The 19,728-nt window shown below is 46.9% G+C and overlaps 1 protein-coding gene across 1 annotated transcript in view; it reads right to left on the bottom strand.

The window, feature by feature from the left end:
• Nucleotides 1–19,728, bottom strand: part of LOC143930436 (zona pellucida sperm-binding protein 4-like) — a 113,036-nt gene that overhangs the window by 74,141 nt on the left and 19,167 nt on the right. Inside the window, exon 2 of the mRNA XM_077454751.1 lies at nucleotides 12,414–12,535. Within this exon, the coding sequence (XP_077310877.1) occupies nucleotides 12,414–12,535 (122 nt within the window). The remainder of the gene's footprint in view (nucleotides 1–12,413; nucleotides 12,536–19,728) is intronic.

Here is a 19,728-nt window from a genome sequence, read left to right as displayed (position 1 = left end):
TAATTTGACACATTCGGGGCAAAGCGGTTTCTCCCAATTGGGACCGAGTTTTGTCTCAAACGGCACACTTTTTCCTGGGAGGCTGTATCTGAGGTCTGCCCTGTGCTTTACCCTGAAAGCAAAAGAAAAGACCGAAGACAAACTGTGAGCCTATTCCCAACCCTCACCACTGTGCTCGGGGGGGGGGGGGGGGGGTGCATGGGGAGGAGAAAAAAAAAAAAAAAAAAAGTGTCCTGCCCTTCACCTGTGGTTCCCCACCCAGGGAATGGCTTTGGTCACAAGACTTACCCCCTCCCAGAGTAAGCCATGCTCTGCCCTCACCACGCTTACCTGAGAGGAGCTGGTGCCAGAAGAACCAGAGTCGACCGCCTGAACTGCTGCAGTGCCCTCCATGGCTCCTTAGTGTTGTCACAGCCTCTGCTGGAGCTACACAGGCTCCGGACGCCCAACAAGACACACGCTGCACCTGGAGACCCGAACCATGACTCCTGGTGCCCCCTGATGATGCGGTTCCGTCGAAATCTGCGTCACTTCCGTTCATTGGAACGCAGATGCCCCTCCTCGGATGCACGCACAGTCATTGCTATACCTGGAACGGATGTTCAACATGCCACGTGGACGCCGTTCGTTTTTGGTCCCTGCTCGTTCGGCGAAGGACAACCAGTTTGTGCGGCAAAATGGAGGTAGGGGATCTGCCGCTCTTCAGAGGACTAACAGTTTACAGGCAGCAGTGTACAAGCAGCCCTCTTTTCACTGCTGTAGACAGGCGGGAAGTAGGCCTGCCGTCCTGGAAGATTTCCCAGAAAGACAGCTACCGGTAAGTAACTGGTACCTTTCTCAAGTCATCTTCCGGGACGGCACACCCGAGAGGATAAACAAGTACCTCAGGCCTACCTTAGGGTGGGGCCACTGCAAGACCCTCTTGGCGAACCTTGGTTCTGCAGTGAGCTTTACCTCCACTCCATATGCTTGAAGGCATCTTAGCTGGATCATGCGGCTGATCTGCAGGTCTGCTCCACCGATGTCCCTGCCTTTTCCGCTTCGGATGCAGGATCTAGGTGGAATGGGCTCTTAAAGATGGAATCAGAAAACATGTTCAACTTGTAGGTTAGCAATGTTGCCTATCTCATACCTCTAACAACCATGGCCTGTTGTGCCTGTAGGTGCTACTTAGAACCACTAAAAAGATAAATCAGACCTGTGCAAGACAAGGACACTACATTAATCAATAAGAGGGCCTGTCTTAACACAAAAAGGGAAATAAAACTGCAAAAAAAAAAATAAATAAAAAAGGGGGGGGGGGGGGGGGCCTGACAGACCACCTTTTTTGTTCTTTTATCTTTATGTCAGCAAAGACTAAAGGGAAGCCTATTTAAGGGTAATAGATTAACAGAAGCTTGATCCCTGGGTTTAAGGCATGCCCAATTTATGTCTTTACTTACGCCTGAGAGCCTACTTCAGGAGATTAAAGTCCCTAGCAGGAGTAGACTACCCATATTGCTACGTCTAGTTTTGCTAAAAGGGCAAAACGAAGGCCATGCACAGAGCCGAAACCTATTCGATCGGGTATACATCTTTATACTTCAGCCTCAGGCCCCAATACTCCTCTGAACAGAACTCTCCAAGTTGTTACTAAACAGGGCTATTCATTATCCCCTTCCTCCAGTGTCCCATAACCCTACAGGGCTTCAACCCTAGGAAATGGTTCTGGCATCCCTGAATGTAAGGGGGTCGAGGTTTTCTGACATGTGGCATCTGCAGCCCAAACTCCTGGCCCCTCCATGGAAAAGAAGGCTGAAATACAAAAGGTGATACATGTATTAATATCACAAATAAAAAGATCATAGATTGTGGGCACGGCACAATAGATTTAGACAGAAAGGACACAAGCATAGACAACAATGTTGTGTGCCCGAGTGCGACTAGCTAAACCCATATATCAAATATGGGAAGAGACAAATCTGAACCTCAATGTAGACAAACAGTCCTCACAGTCTTGTTTTATGATGTGTTGCCAAGACGTAAAAACATTAAGACACAAGCAATTCATAAATGCTGTGTATTTCTGAAGTGCAGCTAGCTAGGTCATAACTGATATATAAATACAGAAAGGACAGGAACCCCCTTTACTGTTGCGTTTTACTGATGTACAGCAAAACAAGGCTATAAATATAAAGACAGAAAGACCTAAACTTCTATGTTGTGTATTTCTGACAAACTACCAAATACAGTTATAATATCAATATGAACACCAACTCCCATGTTGTGCATTTCGGCTATGCCACAGGGTAAAATATGGAACACAAGACAATCCTTTCTTTCTGTCATGCACTTCTGTAGTGTAGTTCAGATAGAACCAACACTGAGAAAGGACACAAGCAACCTGCAGCATTGTGTTTTTCTGAAACAGAAAGCACCAACAAGCTTCAGTCTTGAGTATTTCTGCTGTGCAACATAAAAGCAGACACTGAGGAAAAAGACAGACAGCCTTTACAGCTGCAATCTTTCTGGTCTGCTACAAAATAAAACACCATGAGTATTTCTGCTGTGTAGCAAAACCTCAACCAGAAGGGACAGATAAGTTTAGGTCTCCCACACCCGTGCGACCCAACTTGCGACTTGGGACTGCAAGACACATAAGACATACACTATGGCTTCCAATGGGTACCATTTGTATCTGTGTGACTCCAGCAGTCCCTGATTCCTGGATCCACAGACCTCAAGATTACACAGGTCGCAGGGAAAAAAAAATAGCAATTTTCAGGTCGAACAAGTAAGGGGTCCCCAATGCTGTGACTCCCTGGAGGATTGCAGTTAACAACCCCCTGCTGTGTATTCCTAAGATGCAGAAAGGTAGATCAATGAGAAACACTGCTCACTGCTGTGCCTGATATACAAATGATAAGGCAGTAAATATAGGACATACAGGACACAAACATTCAATCTTTGTGTATGTCTGATGTGTAGCAATATACCAATACTGAGCAGAGATGCCACCATCCTCAATGTGTCTCAGCTGAGCAGCAAAAACAAAGTCAGAAAAAGGACACAGCAGTGAAGGTTGCTTGTCTTTCTGATATGCAGCCAATAAGGCAGTATATGCAAGACATAAAAAGAGACAACCTTCAATCTTGTATATGTCTGATGTGCAATATAACAATTCTGAATAGAGAGATAGCATATCCATATTGAAGCGATTTGGCCTTGCGACTCAACATGTCAAATCGCATGGCTAAAAACAGCATGACACCACTTTGTGGCGCTACACAGATTACCAAAGGCAGAATATGTACTACACCTGGCAGGGGTTCAATTTGTATTTATGCTATGTAGCCCAACAAATTCGAACCATCAATTTTCACTGCTGCCTTTCTGATAAGGCAGTAATACAGGACAAAACCCTACAGACCTTAAAGCGGGAGTCCGCCTTTTTTTTTTTTTTAAAGCCAACAAATACTGCAGCTGCTGACTTTTAAAATAATGACACTTACCTGCCCAGCATGCCCGCGATGTCGGCACGCGAAGCCGATCTCTCGATCGTCTCTCGGGTGCTGCCGCCGCCATCTTGGGTATGGGAATCAGGAAGTGGAGCCTTTCGGCTTCATTTCCTGGTTCCCTACTGCGCATGCACGAGTCACGCTGCGCAATACGGATGGTCCCCGCTGTCTCTGGGATCCGTGCGTTTCCCAGCAGGCAGCGGGGGACCTTCGGAAAGGGGTGCATCTTCTGCAGAATCTACACCGGAAGTGGGTGCAGATACCTGTACTGTACAGGTACCTGCACCCCCCCTCCCCCCTGAAAGGTGCCAATTGTGGCGCCGGAGGGGGGGGGGAGGGTTCCAATGAGCGGAAGGTCCACTTTAGGGTGGACCTCCGCTTTAATCCTGTATAGGTCTGATGTGCAACAATAAAACACTGAATAGAGATAGCACATCCATATTGAAATAATTTGTCATGCGACTCAACACGTCAAATCGCATGTTTAAACTCGGCAGCCATTGCCGTTAATAGCACTGTCTGAATCAGCACAACGCCACTCAAATCATGACCATCAGACTTCACTGCTGCCTTTCTGATAAGTAACCAAGACAGTAATACAGGCACAATACACAAAGCCCCACAGACAGACCTCAATCTTGTGCATGTCTGATGTGCAGCAATATAACCATTATGAGCAGAGATGTCAGACTCAATGATGTGCATTTCTGCTGTGCAGCACAAAACCAGAAAGTCCAGACCACCTTCACTGTTGTATTTTTCTGATCTGTAGCCAAACAAAGCAGTACCCTTAGGATATAAAGGAAAGCAAACAAGCTTCAGTGCAGCACATTTCTGATGTACACCAATATAGCCCTTATAAGCAGAGATGTCACAAATCTCAATGAGTTTCTGCTGTGCCACAAAAACATCCCAGCAAGGACAAACCTTCACTACTGAGGTCTACTGGTGTGCAGCCAATGAGGAGTCATTGTCTAGCCCTTTAAGAAATAACCAACAGGCAATTTCATAGGCATAGCCTGGGCTGTAGATACTAAAGCTTCAACACCAGTGAAGGAACAAATCCTAAAATGGTTGGACACCCCATTATAGTAGTTGTCCTACCTTACCTCCATAGACTGAGCAAACACTAGCCAGCTCATACCCAGGTGGTGCTGATTAGCAACTAAAGTCTCAATGAGACCAATTTAAGAGGTGGCTACCAATTTAGCCTGGGGGTAAATAGCTACTTGCAGGCTTCAAACAAGCAATTATGTAGCTCTTGCATAGGTTTGCACAGAAAATCCTCAATTAAAAGGATGTAGGAAGTGATCTATGGTGAATCGCCTTTAGATCTGCCACTGGGTGGATTATAGCCCAAACCAACAAAAAAAGTTTCTTACCTCCTACACTATAATATAACCACAGTGTAAAGGTGGAGTGGGAGGTTGGAGCTTATGAAAGTTACCTATAGCAAGCAACCCCCAAAAGGAGGATCTGTCACATGGGAACCACTACTGTGCCACACAGAAGCTTGGTCCCTGCCCATCCTTGAATGTTAGGTCAGCTTTTAAGCATCATGAAGCAACATCAGATTCCTAGCAGCTGGGCTAATAGGGCCGGTAACCTAGTGCACACCTGCTGACCAGGGGAGCTTCTGAATCCACCAACCACTGCCTAATTAATAACTTGTTCAGTGGTATACCTGGCCTGTAAGTAACTTTGTATCTACCAGGTCCCCTCTGTACGCTATATTCATCCCTACTAATGTACCACAACTGGGCATGTAGGGAGAGGCTGGCAACCTACTGCTGCGATAACCACAGTGTCTCTGCTGTAAGAGGGAGCTGTGGCTGGTGGTTTTAGCAGTGGCGTCTGGGCTATTTGTATCCTGACCCCAGGTTCTGCACCGCACCAGTCAGTATATACATGGGGAAGGGGGGAGCAATGGCCTACCTACCTCTTTCCCATCTGAGGTGGTTTAGACACACTCGTTCCTCTGCACCACCTGTCCACCATACAGCGTCTCTGATGTAAGAGGGAGCTGTGGCTGGTGTTTTTAGCAAAAGCTTAAGGGCTATTTGAATCCAGACCCCAGGGGAGATTATCTCAAATGCTCAGAAACCCTCTGGCTGGAATTGGGGATTTTGTAGCTAAATTCCCAAGGTAAAAGGAAAGTACTCACCGTTGTCCTCTTCCCCTTTTTGCCACAGCCAGCGGGCTTGCTTTTCCATCCTTATGGTCCACATGCAAGGAGGATAGCCGCCAAAGTGCCCCCCCCAAACGCTGTCCCCATATGGAGGTGCAAGGTTAGGCTGTGTCCTGCACTGTACCAGTCAGTGGGGGGGGGGGGGGGGGGGGCAATGCCTTCCGTTCCTCATTCCCATCTGAGGTGGTTAAGGCAGACATCCACCATAGTAAACTGGTGCCTCCTTGCTCTAGCGAAAGGAGGATGTGGGCGCCTGCTCCTGACTCTCAGCCTTCCCTCCTGGGTAAGAATGCTGCCATTTTCCCAAAGTTTGAAAATGTCACGGGTGCTTGTTGCCACGCCCTCTCCGGCAGCCCACGCAAGCTACCGGGGACCCAGGAGTCGGGGACACGATCCCCCTGGAAAGAACCGATGGCCAGCACCCCTGTCTGATCAGCCACCTGTACAGGTAAGGAGGGGAGACAGGATAATGGCCCCTGAAGTTCTAGGTACACCACTGTACCCAGGGTCCTTCAGCTCTCAGGGGGGGCTCTTCCAATTTCTGCTACCCCCCAGGGAAAAGATAGGGGAACCCCCCAGGAAGGACAAGAATATCCTACCAGACCCAGAGGCTTCCCAAGCTTGTGGTCCGGCTCCCAGGGAGAGACCAGCCCCAGGCTTCGGGTCATTTGGAAAAAAAAATGACCAGTTACACTTACCGGTAACGTCTTTTCTAGGAAATCTTCCAGGACGGCACACCTGAGAGATGACTGGTCCAGCTGACAGGAAACACAATCAACAACAAATTTAAAAGTCCCCACCCCTCCCTCAGACCCTCAGTTATGGTAAAGAAAATCCCACACCAGTGTCAGAGGGAACATTCTGTGAAGAATATATCACACCAATAAAACAAGGGTAGGGAGTAGGCCTGCCGTCCTGGAAGATTTCCTAGAAAAGACGTTACCGGTAAGTGTAACTGGTCATTTTCTCCAGTCATCTTCCAGGACGGCACACCTGAGAGGATAAGCAAGAAGTTCAGGCCTACCTTTAGGGCGGGACAACCGCTTGTAGGACCTTCCTGCCAAATGCCAAATCCTGAGGGGACAACAGCTCCACTCTGTAGTGCCTCAGAAATGTTCTATGGCTCGTCCATGTTGCTGCTTTGCAGATCTGGTCGATTGAGGCGCCTGCCCTCTCTGCCCAGGAGGTCGCTAGGGATCTGGCTGAATGCGCCTTAAGGCGGGTTGGTACTGGTTTACCTGCCTGTCTATAAGCGATGGATATGGTTTGTCTAACCCATCTAGCTATCGTAGACTTAGATGCTTGAAGACCCTTTTTCTTCCCTGAAAAAGTGACCAATAGATGACTGGATCTCCTAAAGTCTTTCACCCTTTCTAAATAGACTAGGAGACAACGCCTGACATCTAAGAAATGAAATCTTTCCTCTTCCTTATTCTTAGGATTCTGGCAAAAGGACGGGAGAATAATCTCCTGTGTTCTGTGAAATAATGAAGCTACCTTTGGCAAATAAAGAGGATCCTGAGTGAGGATTACCCTATCCTCTAGGATGCGCAAAAACGGCTCTTTAATCGACAGAGCCTGTATATCACTCACCCTCCTGGCCGTAGTGATAGCCAGGAGGAAGGCCAACTTAAATGACAAGAATTTGAGCCACCGGCTCAAAAGGCCCCCTTGTTAGGGCATCTAAAACCAGGGACAGATCCCATGGAGGGCAACTGACCGACCTAACTGGAACTACCCTTTCCCTGGCTGACAAAATTTTTTATTAGCGGCTCCTGTCCTAGCTTCCTATCAAAAAACACGGACAGGGCTGCCACCTGGACCTTTAGGGTGCTAACTGCCAAACCCTGGTCCACCCCCTCCTGAAGGAAGTCTAGGATGGTAGGTATCATCTGGAGAGCCCCCTCCTTAGACTGTAGCCAGTGGGAGAAGACTTTCCAGACCTTTGCATACATTTTTCTGGTGACGCCTTTCCTACTGAGGAGAAGAGTATCTATCACTTTTTCCGAACAGCCCCTGTCTCGGAGTATTTCCCTCTCAATAGCCATGCTGTCAGAGAGAGACGACCCGGGTCGGGGTGAAGGATTGGACCCTGACTGAGTAGGTCTCGTTGCACCGGCAGACGCAGTGGGGGAGCTATCGCGAGACTCTGAATGGTGGGAAACCAAACTCTCTTGGGCCACCAGGGTGCTATCAGTATCAGGTCTGACCCTGAGTAGGTTAATTTCTGTAGGACTCTGGGAAGGAGCACCAATGGGGGAAAGGCATAAGCCAGCCTGAAATCCCACACTTGTACAAGAGCGTCTATCCCTTCTGCTTCTTGATCCTTGTAAAGGGAGAAAAACCTGAGAACCTTCGCATTCTCCCGGGAAGCGAACAAATCTATTTCTGGTTTGCCAAAATTTCTGCACACCAGGAAGAAGATTTCTTTGTTCAATCCCCCTTCCCCTTGAAGGATGGGCTGTCTGCTTAGAAAATCTGCTTGCAGATTGAGTGAGCCCTTTATATGAATCGCTGATAGTGAAAGTACCCTCCTTTCTGCTTTCACAAGGATCTGTTGTGCTAACCGTCTTAGTTTGTCCGACCTTGTCCCTCCTTGGTGGTTTAGGTATGCCACCGTGACCAGGTTGTCCGAGAGGACCTGAACCTCCCTGTCCTGCAGTTCCTCTCGGAAATAGTCTAGGGCTTTGCCTACTGCCAGAAGCTCCCTGAAATTGGAAGACTCCCTGGCTTGGCTGTGGTTCCAGGACCCCTGGGTATATCGGTCTCCCAGATGAGCCCCCCAACCCCAAGCGCTGGCATCCGTGGTTAAGACCAAAGGGTTTACCTGAGACCAGGGGCGACCATTCAACAAATTCTGTGGGTCGAGCCACCACCGCAGAGAACGAGATACCTCCTCTGTGATGGGTACTCTGTTCTCTAATGTTTCTCTTTTTCCTCCCCATGAGGCAAGTAGAAAAGACTGAAGCTCCCGAGAATGGAGTTGTGCCCAGGTTACTGCCGGAATGCAGGCCGTCATGAGGCCCAGCAATCTCATTATATATCTCAGAGAGGCTTCTCCTCTTTCGAGAAGGGTGACAACCGCATTCTGGACCTTCGTTACCTTTTCTGTTGGTAAGAATACCTTCTGTGCCTGCGAGTCTAACAGGTAGCCTAGGTATAGTTTGGACTGAGATGGAGTCAGTGAGGACTTCTCCCGACTGACCATCCAGCCCAAGGTCTCCAGAGTTTCTAACACGATGTCTCTGTCTATTACTGCTTGCCTCTGATCCACACTGTAGATCAGCAAGTCGTCCAGGTAGGGTATTAACCCTATCCCCTGCAGGTGTAGGTATGCTACTACTTCGGCTAACACCTTTGTGAATATCCTTGGACTTGCCGCCAGCCCAAAGGGAAGAGCCCTGAACTGCCAGTGTTGTATCCTCTGCTGTATGCAAACTGCGAAGCGTAGGTACTTCTGGTGTTCGGGAGCAATGGGTATGTGTAGATAAGCGTCTTTTAGGTCCAGAGTGACCATAAAGACTCCTCTCTGCAGATGTTTTCTTACTGAGTAAATACTCTCCATCCTGAACTTTTTGTGAAGCAGGTAACGGTTGAGTCTTCTCAAATTTATTATCAACCGAAATTTTCCTGAGGGTTTTGGAACCACAAATACGTGTGAGTAAAAACCCTGGGTAAGCTGATTGGTTGGTACTGGAGTAATAACCCTTTGCTCTGCTAGCTCCTTTAGATTTTTCAGTAACCCTTCTGCCTTGGTTGGGTCCCTGGGAGGAAAAGTAACCAGAAATTCCTGTGGGGGATGAGTCTGAAACTCCAGTCTGTACCCCACTTCTAAAAGGTTTAAAATGTATGGACTCTGCGTAATCCTTTCCCACTGTGGAAGGAAATCGCTGAGTCTTGCGCCTACCTTTACGGTGGCGTCATTTGCCTTCTTTCTGAGAGGCTCCGGAGCTGGAGAAAAGAATTGCACTTTTTTCTTTTCCTTTTCCCAAGTTCCATTTCCTCCTTTGTTCAGCTTTCCCCTTATGATGGGTCTTTGAATAGGGGCCTCGAAAAAATTTCTTACCCCTTTCCTTCTTGGGCCTTACAGGAAATTTCTTGCCCTTCTCCGTAGATCGGGACAAAACTTGATCTAGGCCTGAACCAAACAGCAAGGAACCTTCAAAGGGGATGCCGCATAGGCGAGACTTGGAAGTAAAATCCCCATCCCAGGTCTTGACCCATAGAGCTCTCCTGGCAGAGTTCAAAAGTGCTGCTGCTTTAGCTGTGGTCCTAACAGTCTCCACTGCTGCATCTGCCACATATGCTACTGCTCGACTGATTACCTCCAGCGAGTCTACGATCTCTTTAGCCTCCCTACTGCGGGAAACATGATCCATTAATTTGCCAAGCCAGGTGTCAGCATTTCTGGCTACACAGGCGGAAGCTAGGGCAGGCGCCATTGCTGCCGCATTCGCCTCCCAGGCTCTTTTGAGTAAAGTTTCCGACTTTCTATCCATCTGATCCTGGATATTTCCAGAATCTTCAAAGGATAAATCGGACCTCTTAGATACCTGCGCTAAGGCTGCATCCAAGCGAGGAGCTTTAAAAAATTTCTCCTCCTCCTCATCTTTAAAGGGACACCTCCTTTTCCAAGCTTTCAGTTTGAGAAGCTTGCGTTCAGGTTCCTTCCATTCTCTGAGGATTATCTCCTTCAGAGACTGGTGGATGGGAAAGGTTCTGGTCTGTAACCTTCCTAAACCTCTATATACTCTATCCTGAGCTGAGACTTGAGCAGAGGGAACCTGAATATCTTCTGAGGTGTAAATGGCTTTTAATAAACCTTCCATGTCCTCACTCGAGAACAAAAATCCCCCAAGCTTAGCCTCCCCCTGGCTATCTTGGTCTGAATCTTCCTCTCCAGAACTACAATCTGGGACCTGGCCTTCCTCCACCTCAGATAATAGGGAGACTTGGCCCTGAGAACTTTCCGCATAAGATGTGGAAAAGTTTTCCTGTAACTGAGGAGTCTCTCTCTCTGACGGTACTTCCTCCAAACCCTTCACAAGGGTGGACTGAAAAGATTGAAGGGTAGCCAACATTTCTGCTTGTAAGGCCCTACATTCCTTCACGACCTGAGCGGTCTCCTTGCCTGCGAGCTTGATGATACATCGATCGCAGAAAGGTTTGGAGTGGTCTTGTGCTAACTTAGAGTTACAGTAACCACAACGCCTGGACTTTGAAGTAGCCTTCCCCTTAGACCTAGCAGCTGACCCCTGGGCAGAACTTTCGGTCCCTGGGAATAGTCAAAAAATAGACAATTTAGCTACACAAGTCCTAAAAGGGGCACAGGAGCTCTTCCCAGAGAACCCTGCCCCTAAATAAAGTTGGATCACTCACCCCCAGTGGCGACCTCAACGGCTGTCTGCTCAGACGGACCTTCCTCTTCCATGGCGATTTGCTGCCCTGCAGGATCGCTGGATCAGGTCTCGAGCGTCCCCTTGTTGTCTTTTTCCAAGTGCCGGGAAAGCGTTTTGCCGGGCGAGGAGACTGGGTGTATCACAGCACACCCGTTCTGTTTGAAAAACGCGCCGATCGGCGCCATCTTAAGGAGGTCCGTCGTCCGGAAATGACGTACGGCCTCTTCCGGTCCTGCGCACTGAGGCTGGAACGCACGCCGGTGCGTCCAGCCGTCCCACTTCCGGAACTCTATACCCGGAAGTGACGCCCTTGGACTTCCGGACATGCGCTGTGGCGTTGGAACGCACGCCAACCGCGTTCCGCATAGGGAAAGGCACTCACCACTCCACCAACGAATGTGCAGGTAAGCCAAGACAACAGGGGAATAGCCTACTGGGACAACTCCCCTGTCCCACAAGGCTCATACAAAGCTCCCTAAGGAGACCTTGAGTGAGGGATACTCCCCCAAGATTTCACCTGGGGGTATACAAGGGAGCACCACAGACCCTGTCTGTTTAGTCCCAGGAAGAAAGAACCTCACGAGAAAAACACGGGGTCCCAGACCCCATAAGAAAAATTTTTAGAAAGAAACTTGGTTTCGCTGCCATCCTGTGGGAAACACAATCAAGAACTGAGGGTCTGAGGGAGGGGTGGGGACTTTTAAATTTGTTGTTGATTGTGTTTCCTGTCAGGTGGACCAGTCATCTCTGGTGTGCCGTCCTGGAAGATGACTGGAGAAAAAGTTTTTTGTTGTGTAGGGAGAAACACAAATCAAAAACTGAAGATCAAGGGGAAGGGTGGAGACTTAAAACAGCTGTCGATTGATTGTGATTCCTGTAGGGAGGAGCCTCATCTCAGGTGTGCCGTTCTGGAAGATGACTTGAGAAAAATTTGTTCTCGTTTCTCTGGGTCACTACAGTATGGCCAAGGCTTCTTCTGAAGGAGTGGTGCCAGGTTCTGAGAAGGTTTGCCTGAGCAGGGTTCACCACCACGGTCAAATGATGAATGCATGGGAGATGCCGAATGGCTAAAGATAGGGGCTCAGGTAAAAACTGGAAAAAAAGTCAACATAGCTTGTATGTGGGTTGTTTGATAGCTTAGTTTTTACTAAAATATATGGGGAAGCTGGTAAGTCCCTTGTTTCAGGTCAGATACTCCAACGGTGTTAGCTTCCTGACAAAACTTTGTTCTGTTTCTGTCTACCTGGGAATTTGAGACTTTCCTACCCACCTTTGTTCCAGCTCCTCCTGATACACTAAATATTCAAATACATAACTTGACATACTGACCTCTCGAAATGAAATACAGATTTGGTAAGACACAAAGAAAATGCTTTCACCATTTGGCTTCCTAGCTGAGAAGACGCATTTTGAAATACATCCATCAATGTCGTAAGCCATTCCAAATTCATCTGGAACAAGACACAAAAAGCAATGAATGCAAGTTTGGCAGAGCTGAATTAATGGTTAGTTGGAAGTTACAGAATATGTAAACAGAATGCTGAGGGGTCAAAGTAATGTTTAAGCACTGGACCAAGAGTCTCCCCTCCCCCATCCCCAAAAAGGGGGGAAAAAAAAAAGTTCCTTTTATAGAAAGCTAGCCCTTCCCCAAAGTTTATGCTACTGTATAGACTTTCTAAAAAAGGCCAAGATTTCTGAACTGAAACACCAGTCATACACTCCTACTTGCCCTCTGCCCCAAGTAGCCTCTTCAGATATGGTCAAAGTAATTTGGAATTTTTAGCTGCTGCACGACCACTTCACTGGCCTATTGCAGCACCACATATTCCATCAAAAAGCTATATAGGGTCTTTCTAGCCTCTCAAATACATGAAAATGAGGTGTAATAAATGTTGAAAAAAATAAATAAAAAAACACCAATGTTTCTTAGAACAAACACTCCTGCACATGGATAACCCAGATGCCAGCCATCATAATCTGTCCCCAAACCAAAACCAGTCTTCGACACATTTTTTGCTCTCACAAGGATAGAGAAAGTCCCCCTTCCCAAATCCTTGTGAGCAAGCCAGGAGTGGTGAAACATCAAGGAAGGCTCCTTTTGGGTTGGAGGCATCACTGTATACAATCTATACACTGATTAAAAATACTGCAAGAAAAGCCAATTGAGTGCAGCTGATTTTTCCTGCTTCCAGGTTTCTTTGGTACCAATATTTCCCACCTAAAATGCAAACACTATTTTAAACACATGCATAGTGTGTGTCCTTGAATTATGAAAAGTTGTGACAAATGGGTTGCAGAAGTCATGTAAAAGTGTCATACCATAGAATGTTCTTGACAATCTCGGCTCCCTTCTGATTAAAATTGCATAGGCCTAGTAAATGTTCGTGTAATGGCAAGTATATATTTTTTTGCCACAGCCTTAATTTCAGGGATTTATACATCGCTTTACATTTACTTCAGTCTCAATCAGCTTTAAGGAGGTCAGGGACTGAAAGTGAAACACTGCGTTCTGGTCTGAGCCCTGACACAGAAAACCATTGTTTTCTGAGTGCCATTGCAGTTACCAGTGTTTTATGGCTTATCAAAAAGCCAAAGACCTGACTGGCCTATCAACAAAAAGAATGGAGAGCAAGTCACATGATCTCCCATATCCAGAAGTACCTGCAACAGGAGAAGCAGGGGAGTGAAGGAAGTGAATGCAGCTTGTGGACAACTCCTACATGGCCCATTTACAGCAAAGTATTTTTAATCCAATTCTTTTCATTGGCAAGAAAGAAAAAAATTTAGTTTAACAATAAACATGTCTTATGTTGGAGGGCACAGAATTATCCAGTCATATAGCCAGCCATACGATTTTTGCATTATTGTATATAAAGCAACAGTCCATACAAAATAAGACATTATAAAAACATAACTGAGTCTGTTTTTTAAGTTACTATATATATTGAGCGTGTTCCTTGTATTCCATTCCCCAGCTCCACTCCTCAGCCAGACCACCTGGCGGGGCAGGGGTTCCACACACCCCTAAACAGTGGAGTGGGGAATCTGTGTTAATATATTAACTATCACTTAAAATATATTTAACCACTGCAGAGCAAGATATCCCCACATCAAGTATATTGCTTCAGATCAAGTTGCATATAGAGTCGTAGTGCATCAGTCCGACCAACTACCCACCCTGCCTGTATGGCTCGTGACCCTTGCGGGTTAAACGGATGGCTAAGTCCTACCAAGGATTCTAGTTTGGACTAATTGCAGGGGGGCCAAACCTGGAACTTCCAGCCAGGCCTCCCAGATATTTTTGAACTTCATTGGACTACCTCTGTTTAGGTCAGCTATTCCCTCAAAATGGTGTAATTTATGGCAGTAACCCATTCTGTATGTGTAGGAGGTAATACTGAGAGCCATTTTGTGGCAATGAGTTTTCTGGCAATAAATGTCACTCTGAGAATGGCTGTGTAGGTGTGAGGCGTGTATAGTTACTTGTCTAACCACCCAAGTAGGCAAAGCTTAGGGTCAACTTCAAGTGTAAGATTCCATATTCTATTAATAGAGCTGATCACTGCAGACCAGTACCTTTGTAATTTCAGACATTTCCAAAGCATGTGTATAAGGGTACCATTGTACACCAGATAAAATGGATAGTCTCTTCTGTGCCATTTGTGCAATTTATATGGGGTATGACAAGTTTGGTGAATAATCAATTGAGTACGTTTTTGGGAAGCAGAGTGTGACACCCCAGATATGTTCTCCAGTATAGTGGACCATTCCTCATCTGTTATGTGGCCTATATCTTCCCCCCAGCCAGCCCTACAATTTAATGACATAGCTTTAGATACCTGACAGAGGAGAGAACCATACAGGGAAGATATCTGTCCCTTCTGAGACAATGTTACTAGTTGTGTAAGCACTATAGGCCTAGTTAATGCCCAAGAAATGTCATGTTTCAGTTGCAAGTATTGGAAAAAAGGTATTCGGTAGAATGTATTCCATTCTTAGCGACTGAAAGTCCTGCAGAAGACCGCCATGGTATTTCTGTGGAATATATACAAAACCAAAACTTAGACTAAGCTGAGAAACCCTGCAATTTCCCAAGTTCAGGGTAATTTCTACTATTCAAAATACGGGACCAGGTAGCGTACCCTGCATATTGGAAGTTGTGTTTGGCTTTATGCCATATTCAATCCACGAGTACAAATGTGGGATAGTCGGACAATGTTTCAAGGTCTCCCGCTTCTATGCATTTCACAAGGCCATGACCAGAAAGTTGTGTGCGTACAATATTATAGGGTCAGAGGATTCAGGGTTTAGCCATCCCATCAAATGCTGCAATTGAGCCGCTATATAATATGAGTCCTTTGCTTCCTGTAGCGTTTCCAGCTTGAATACGAGGTACCCGTTTCCTCCATATCAGGGAGCAGAATATGGTATTACACAGGTATAGGAATCCATAAGGGTGCATTGTTGTGCATACAAGAGTTGTGGTTTCCAAATCATTTTTTATCAAGTTACAAAGACCCACTACCGAGCTGGCTGTTTTTTTCTTAAAAATTTTTGAAATAGTGCATTTACGTCGCATTTAACATAAATGTCTAAGTTGGCGTGAATGATTATACCTAGGCACCAAAATGTGTACCACCTTAATCTGCTCTGCTATCTGGGGAAGGGGCGACTCAAGAGGATCAAGCGGAATGTGGATTTATGCCAATTTTGAACCCTGAAAAGGTCCCAAACCTCTGTTAATTCTATGAGACTTGTCAGAGGTAGATGTGTCGCAAAAAAAAAAAAAAAAAAAAAAAAGTTACTAGTAACGGTATTTCTAGGATCCTTTCAGGACAGCACCTTGGAGAGGGTAGCTCCACCTCTCCACAGGAAACACTGCGTGATGACGCCTTTTTTTTTTTTAAATACAGCTGCTTCCACCATGCCTTCAATTATTGAGAAGACCTCTGACACGCTGGAAGATATAAGCAGACAATTACCAAGCCCCATAATTATACTTTACATATAACCTAGGAAGGGAAGTAGGCTGCTGTCCTGAAAGGCTTGCAGAAATACTGCCACCGGTAAGTCTAAGGTTTTCTCCCTTCGCTTTCAGGACAGCACTTTGGTAGGAAGGTTTTACAGGCAGTGGTCTCCTCCTGAAGTGCTCGGTTATCTCCAAAGGATTGGTCTGAGGCCCACAGTAGACCAAAACGGTAATGCCTTATAAAAAGGTTGAAAACTGGACCACGTGGCAGCTTTACATATTTGCTCAGGTGATGCCCTGGCCCTCTCTGCCCAAGAGGCCACCACTGCCCACAAAAATGAGGCAAGATTCCTTCTGGAGGTTCCACATCCAGGGATAGGCAAGCTTCTTTAATGGCTTGTTTCAGCCATCCTCCTAGGATACTTTTGGAGGCTCTACTCCCTTTGCGACTCCCTTCCATCAAGACAAAAAGTGAAGATATTTCCCAATACTTCTTGTTATCTCTAAATACCTTAGGAAGCACCTTCTACCATCCAGATAGTGGAAGGCCTCTTCACCTGGCCCAGAAGGAAAGGGACAAAAGGTAGTGAGAAGGATCTCCTGTGTCTGGTGAAAGACAAGGAAACTTTAGCAGGAAGACTGGGTCCATCCTTAGGAATATACTGTCCGGCAAACATCTTATAAAAGGCTCTTGGATTGATAGTGCCTGCATTTCACTAATTCTATGGGCAGATGCAACCAGAAGTATAGTCTTTAGTGTTAGAAATCTTAATGAGATTTCTTCTATTGCCTCGAATGATGACTTATGCTGCGTACACACGATCGAACTATCCGGCTGTGTGCTAGTCGCCAGACTTTTCAAATGAATGGCCTTGCCCACACACTGAGTAAAGTCTGTTCATTTTGAACATGACTCCAGGTAGACTGTACTAGCTTAGTCAGTCAATGTTCGCTGCCTCCATCGGCAATATTGACACTTCGCTAGCCCCGTAGCCCGGTATGGATTTTAAGGGGAACCTCTACGGCAGAAAAATGGCGTGGGGGTCCCCCCTAAGTCCATACCAGACCCTTATCCGAGCACGCAGCCCAGCCGGTCAGGAAAGGGGATGGGGACGAGCGAGCACCACCCCCCTCCTGAACCGTACCAGCTGCGTGCACTTAACATGGGAGAGTGCTTTCGGGAAGGGGCCCTGCAGACCCCCACCCCAAAGCACCTTGTCCCTATGTTGACGACAAGGGCCTCTTCCTGACAACCCTGGCCATTGGTTGTCTGGGTCTGCGGGGGGCTTATCAGAATCCAGGAGACCTCTTTAATAAGGGGGGCCCCAGATGACTGCCCCCCACCCTATGTGAATGAGTATGGGGTACATCGTACCCCTACCCATTCACCTGAGGGAAAAAAAAAAAAGTGTACACACACAACACTTTAGTTTATGCGACAGCTCCGGGGGTCTTCTAGCTGGGCTCCTCCGCTATCTTCTGCTCTTTTACTAGCAGAGGAGCCTGGCTTTCTCCTTCGTTGCCGCCGTCTGGGGATCTTCTGACTTCTCCCGCTCTTTGGTTCTCCTGCCAGGCTCCTCCGCTATCTTCTTCCAGCCCTTACTAGCGTTGGCCCAGTCTTGTTAGTCGCTGTCGACGCCTTCTTACGATATTGACATGACGCTCTCTCCGGCCGTAATACCAGGGACACGTTGCGCTGCGGCTTATATAGGCATAATGGGTGGGGTCACTGGGTGATGTCACGTGGTGACCCCGCCCCTTATGTCAGTGTCCCAGGGGATGGTGGGACTGACATCACCCGGTGACCCCACCCCTTATGCCTATACAAGTCGCTGCTCAACACGTCCCTGGCATTACAGCCGGAGAGAGCTTTGTGTTAACATTGGCAGAAGAAAAGGAAGGAGGCGGCGACAGCTTCGAATGAGAAGCCTGGGCCAATGCTAGTAAAAGAGCTGGAAGGAAGAACCAACGAGCGGGAGAAGTCGGGAAGAAAACCCCCAGATGGCGGCGACAAAAGAGAAAGCCGGGCTCCTCCGCTAGTAAAAGAGCAGAAGATAGCAGAGGAGCCCAGTGAGAAGACCCCCAAAAGTCAGAAGAAGACCCCGGAGCTAATAAACTTTAAAAACCTTTGTCCTGTTTTTGTATTGACATCTTTTCCCCCCAGGTGAATGGGTACGATGTACCCCATACTCACATAGGGTGGGGGGCCCGGATTGTCCACCCGAAAATTCCAGTTTGTGGGCAAGTCCGCTCGTTCGGAAAGTCCGGCGGACCAACGCTGCAAAGTCCGGCGGACTAAGTCTACCGGATACGCAGCATTAGTGAGTCCCTGTAGAACTAAATATAAATCCCACTTCGGAAAAGTAATAAGGGGCCTAGGCCTAAATTTTTGCCATAGCACTAAAAGAAACAAACTATGCGTTTTGAGGGTACTTGCTGCTAAACCCTTCTCCATACCTTCCTGGAGAAATTCTATACCCCAAAAACCTTACTCTTAGAGATGGCACCAGATTTGATTTCTGAAGGTTCAAAGGCCAGCCTAAACCGTTTAAATGTGCTTGGCTTACCTGTAGGTTGATCTCTACTTGGGCTTTCAAGTGAGCAAACAGCAGTAAATCATCCGAGTAGGGTACTATTGGTATCCCCTTCAGTCTCAGGGACTCTAGAGACTGCCATCACTTGTGAATACCCGGGGAGAGGACGATAGGCTGAGCCCTGAACTGCAGTTGCCAAATCTTCTTCCCCCTCAGATTGACCACTAATTGCAGGAACTTCTGTGATGAGGCTGCGATTGTTATATGGCCTCTCTCAGATTGGTAGACGCCATGTAACATCTGGGTGCAAGTAGATTTCTCAGAGAAAATTGTACCCATCCTGATTTTTTTGTATTTTATGGACTGGTCCAGAATTCTCAGGTTGAGAATCAGCAAAAAATTTCTTGAAAGTTTTTTGACCAGGAAAATGTGGGAGTAAAACCCCTTCCCTCCTAATCTTTTTCAGGTCTTGGGAGATGCCACCCTGTTGCATCAATTCCTCCTAACAGATCTCATAGCCAAGGCCTTCCCCTGATCCCTTGGAAGGTTTGTCACATAAAACAGACTTTGAGGCATCTGTAAAACCTATCCGAAATCCCTGATCGATTAAATTCAGAACGAAGGGACTTTGTTTCTCTTTCCCAATCTGGCAGGAAGTCCTGTACCTTCTACCACATGACCTTTGAGTTGTTCCAGCCAGCACTCCATATTTCTAGCAACAACTCTAGCGGCCATCGCCGGTTTAGGGTTCGCTAGGGAAAAGTCCCAGGCTCTCTTTAAAAGCGCATCTGCTCTTATCCATGGCGTCCTTCAACACACCCAAATACTCAAATGCCAGATCTGTCTGGACACCTAAGAGAAAGCGGCATATTTTTGGTTTCTTTTTTTTCCTTTTGGTTTTGGTTCCAAACGCTTCAACCTCTTCAAAAGGAAACCTTTTGAGAGCTTTGGAGAAAAACTGGCCTTTTTCCAGATCTTTCCATTCTTTTTTGATCGTATCCGACAAAAAAACGTGAACAGGAAAGACTCCATATGTCTGGCCTCCTCCAGCCCGATGCATTTTATCATGCATTGATAGCAGGGTTTTCGCTTCCTGAATCTCCAAGGTGGTTTATAATGCTTAAGTAGATCATCCACCTCT

Source organism: Lithobates pipiens, unplaced genomic scaffold, assembly GCF_037356315.1.
Source record: "Lithobates pipiens isolate NorthernLeopardFrog02 unplaced genomic scaffold, aLitPip1_a1.2 Scaffold_25, whole genome shotgun sequence".
NCBI lineage: Eukaryota > Metazoa > Chordata > Amphibia > Anura > Ranidae > Lithobates > Lithobates pipiens.
The sequence above is the reverse complement of the archived record's forward strand: the minus strand, read 5'-3'. Positions and strand labels throughout refer to the sequence as shown.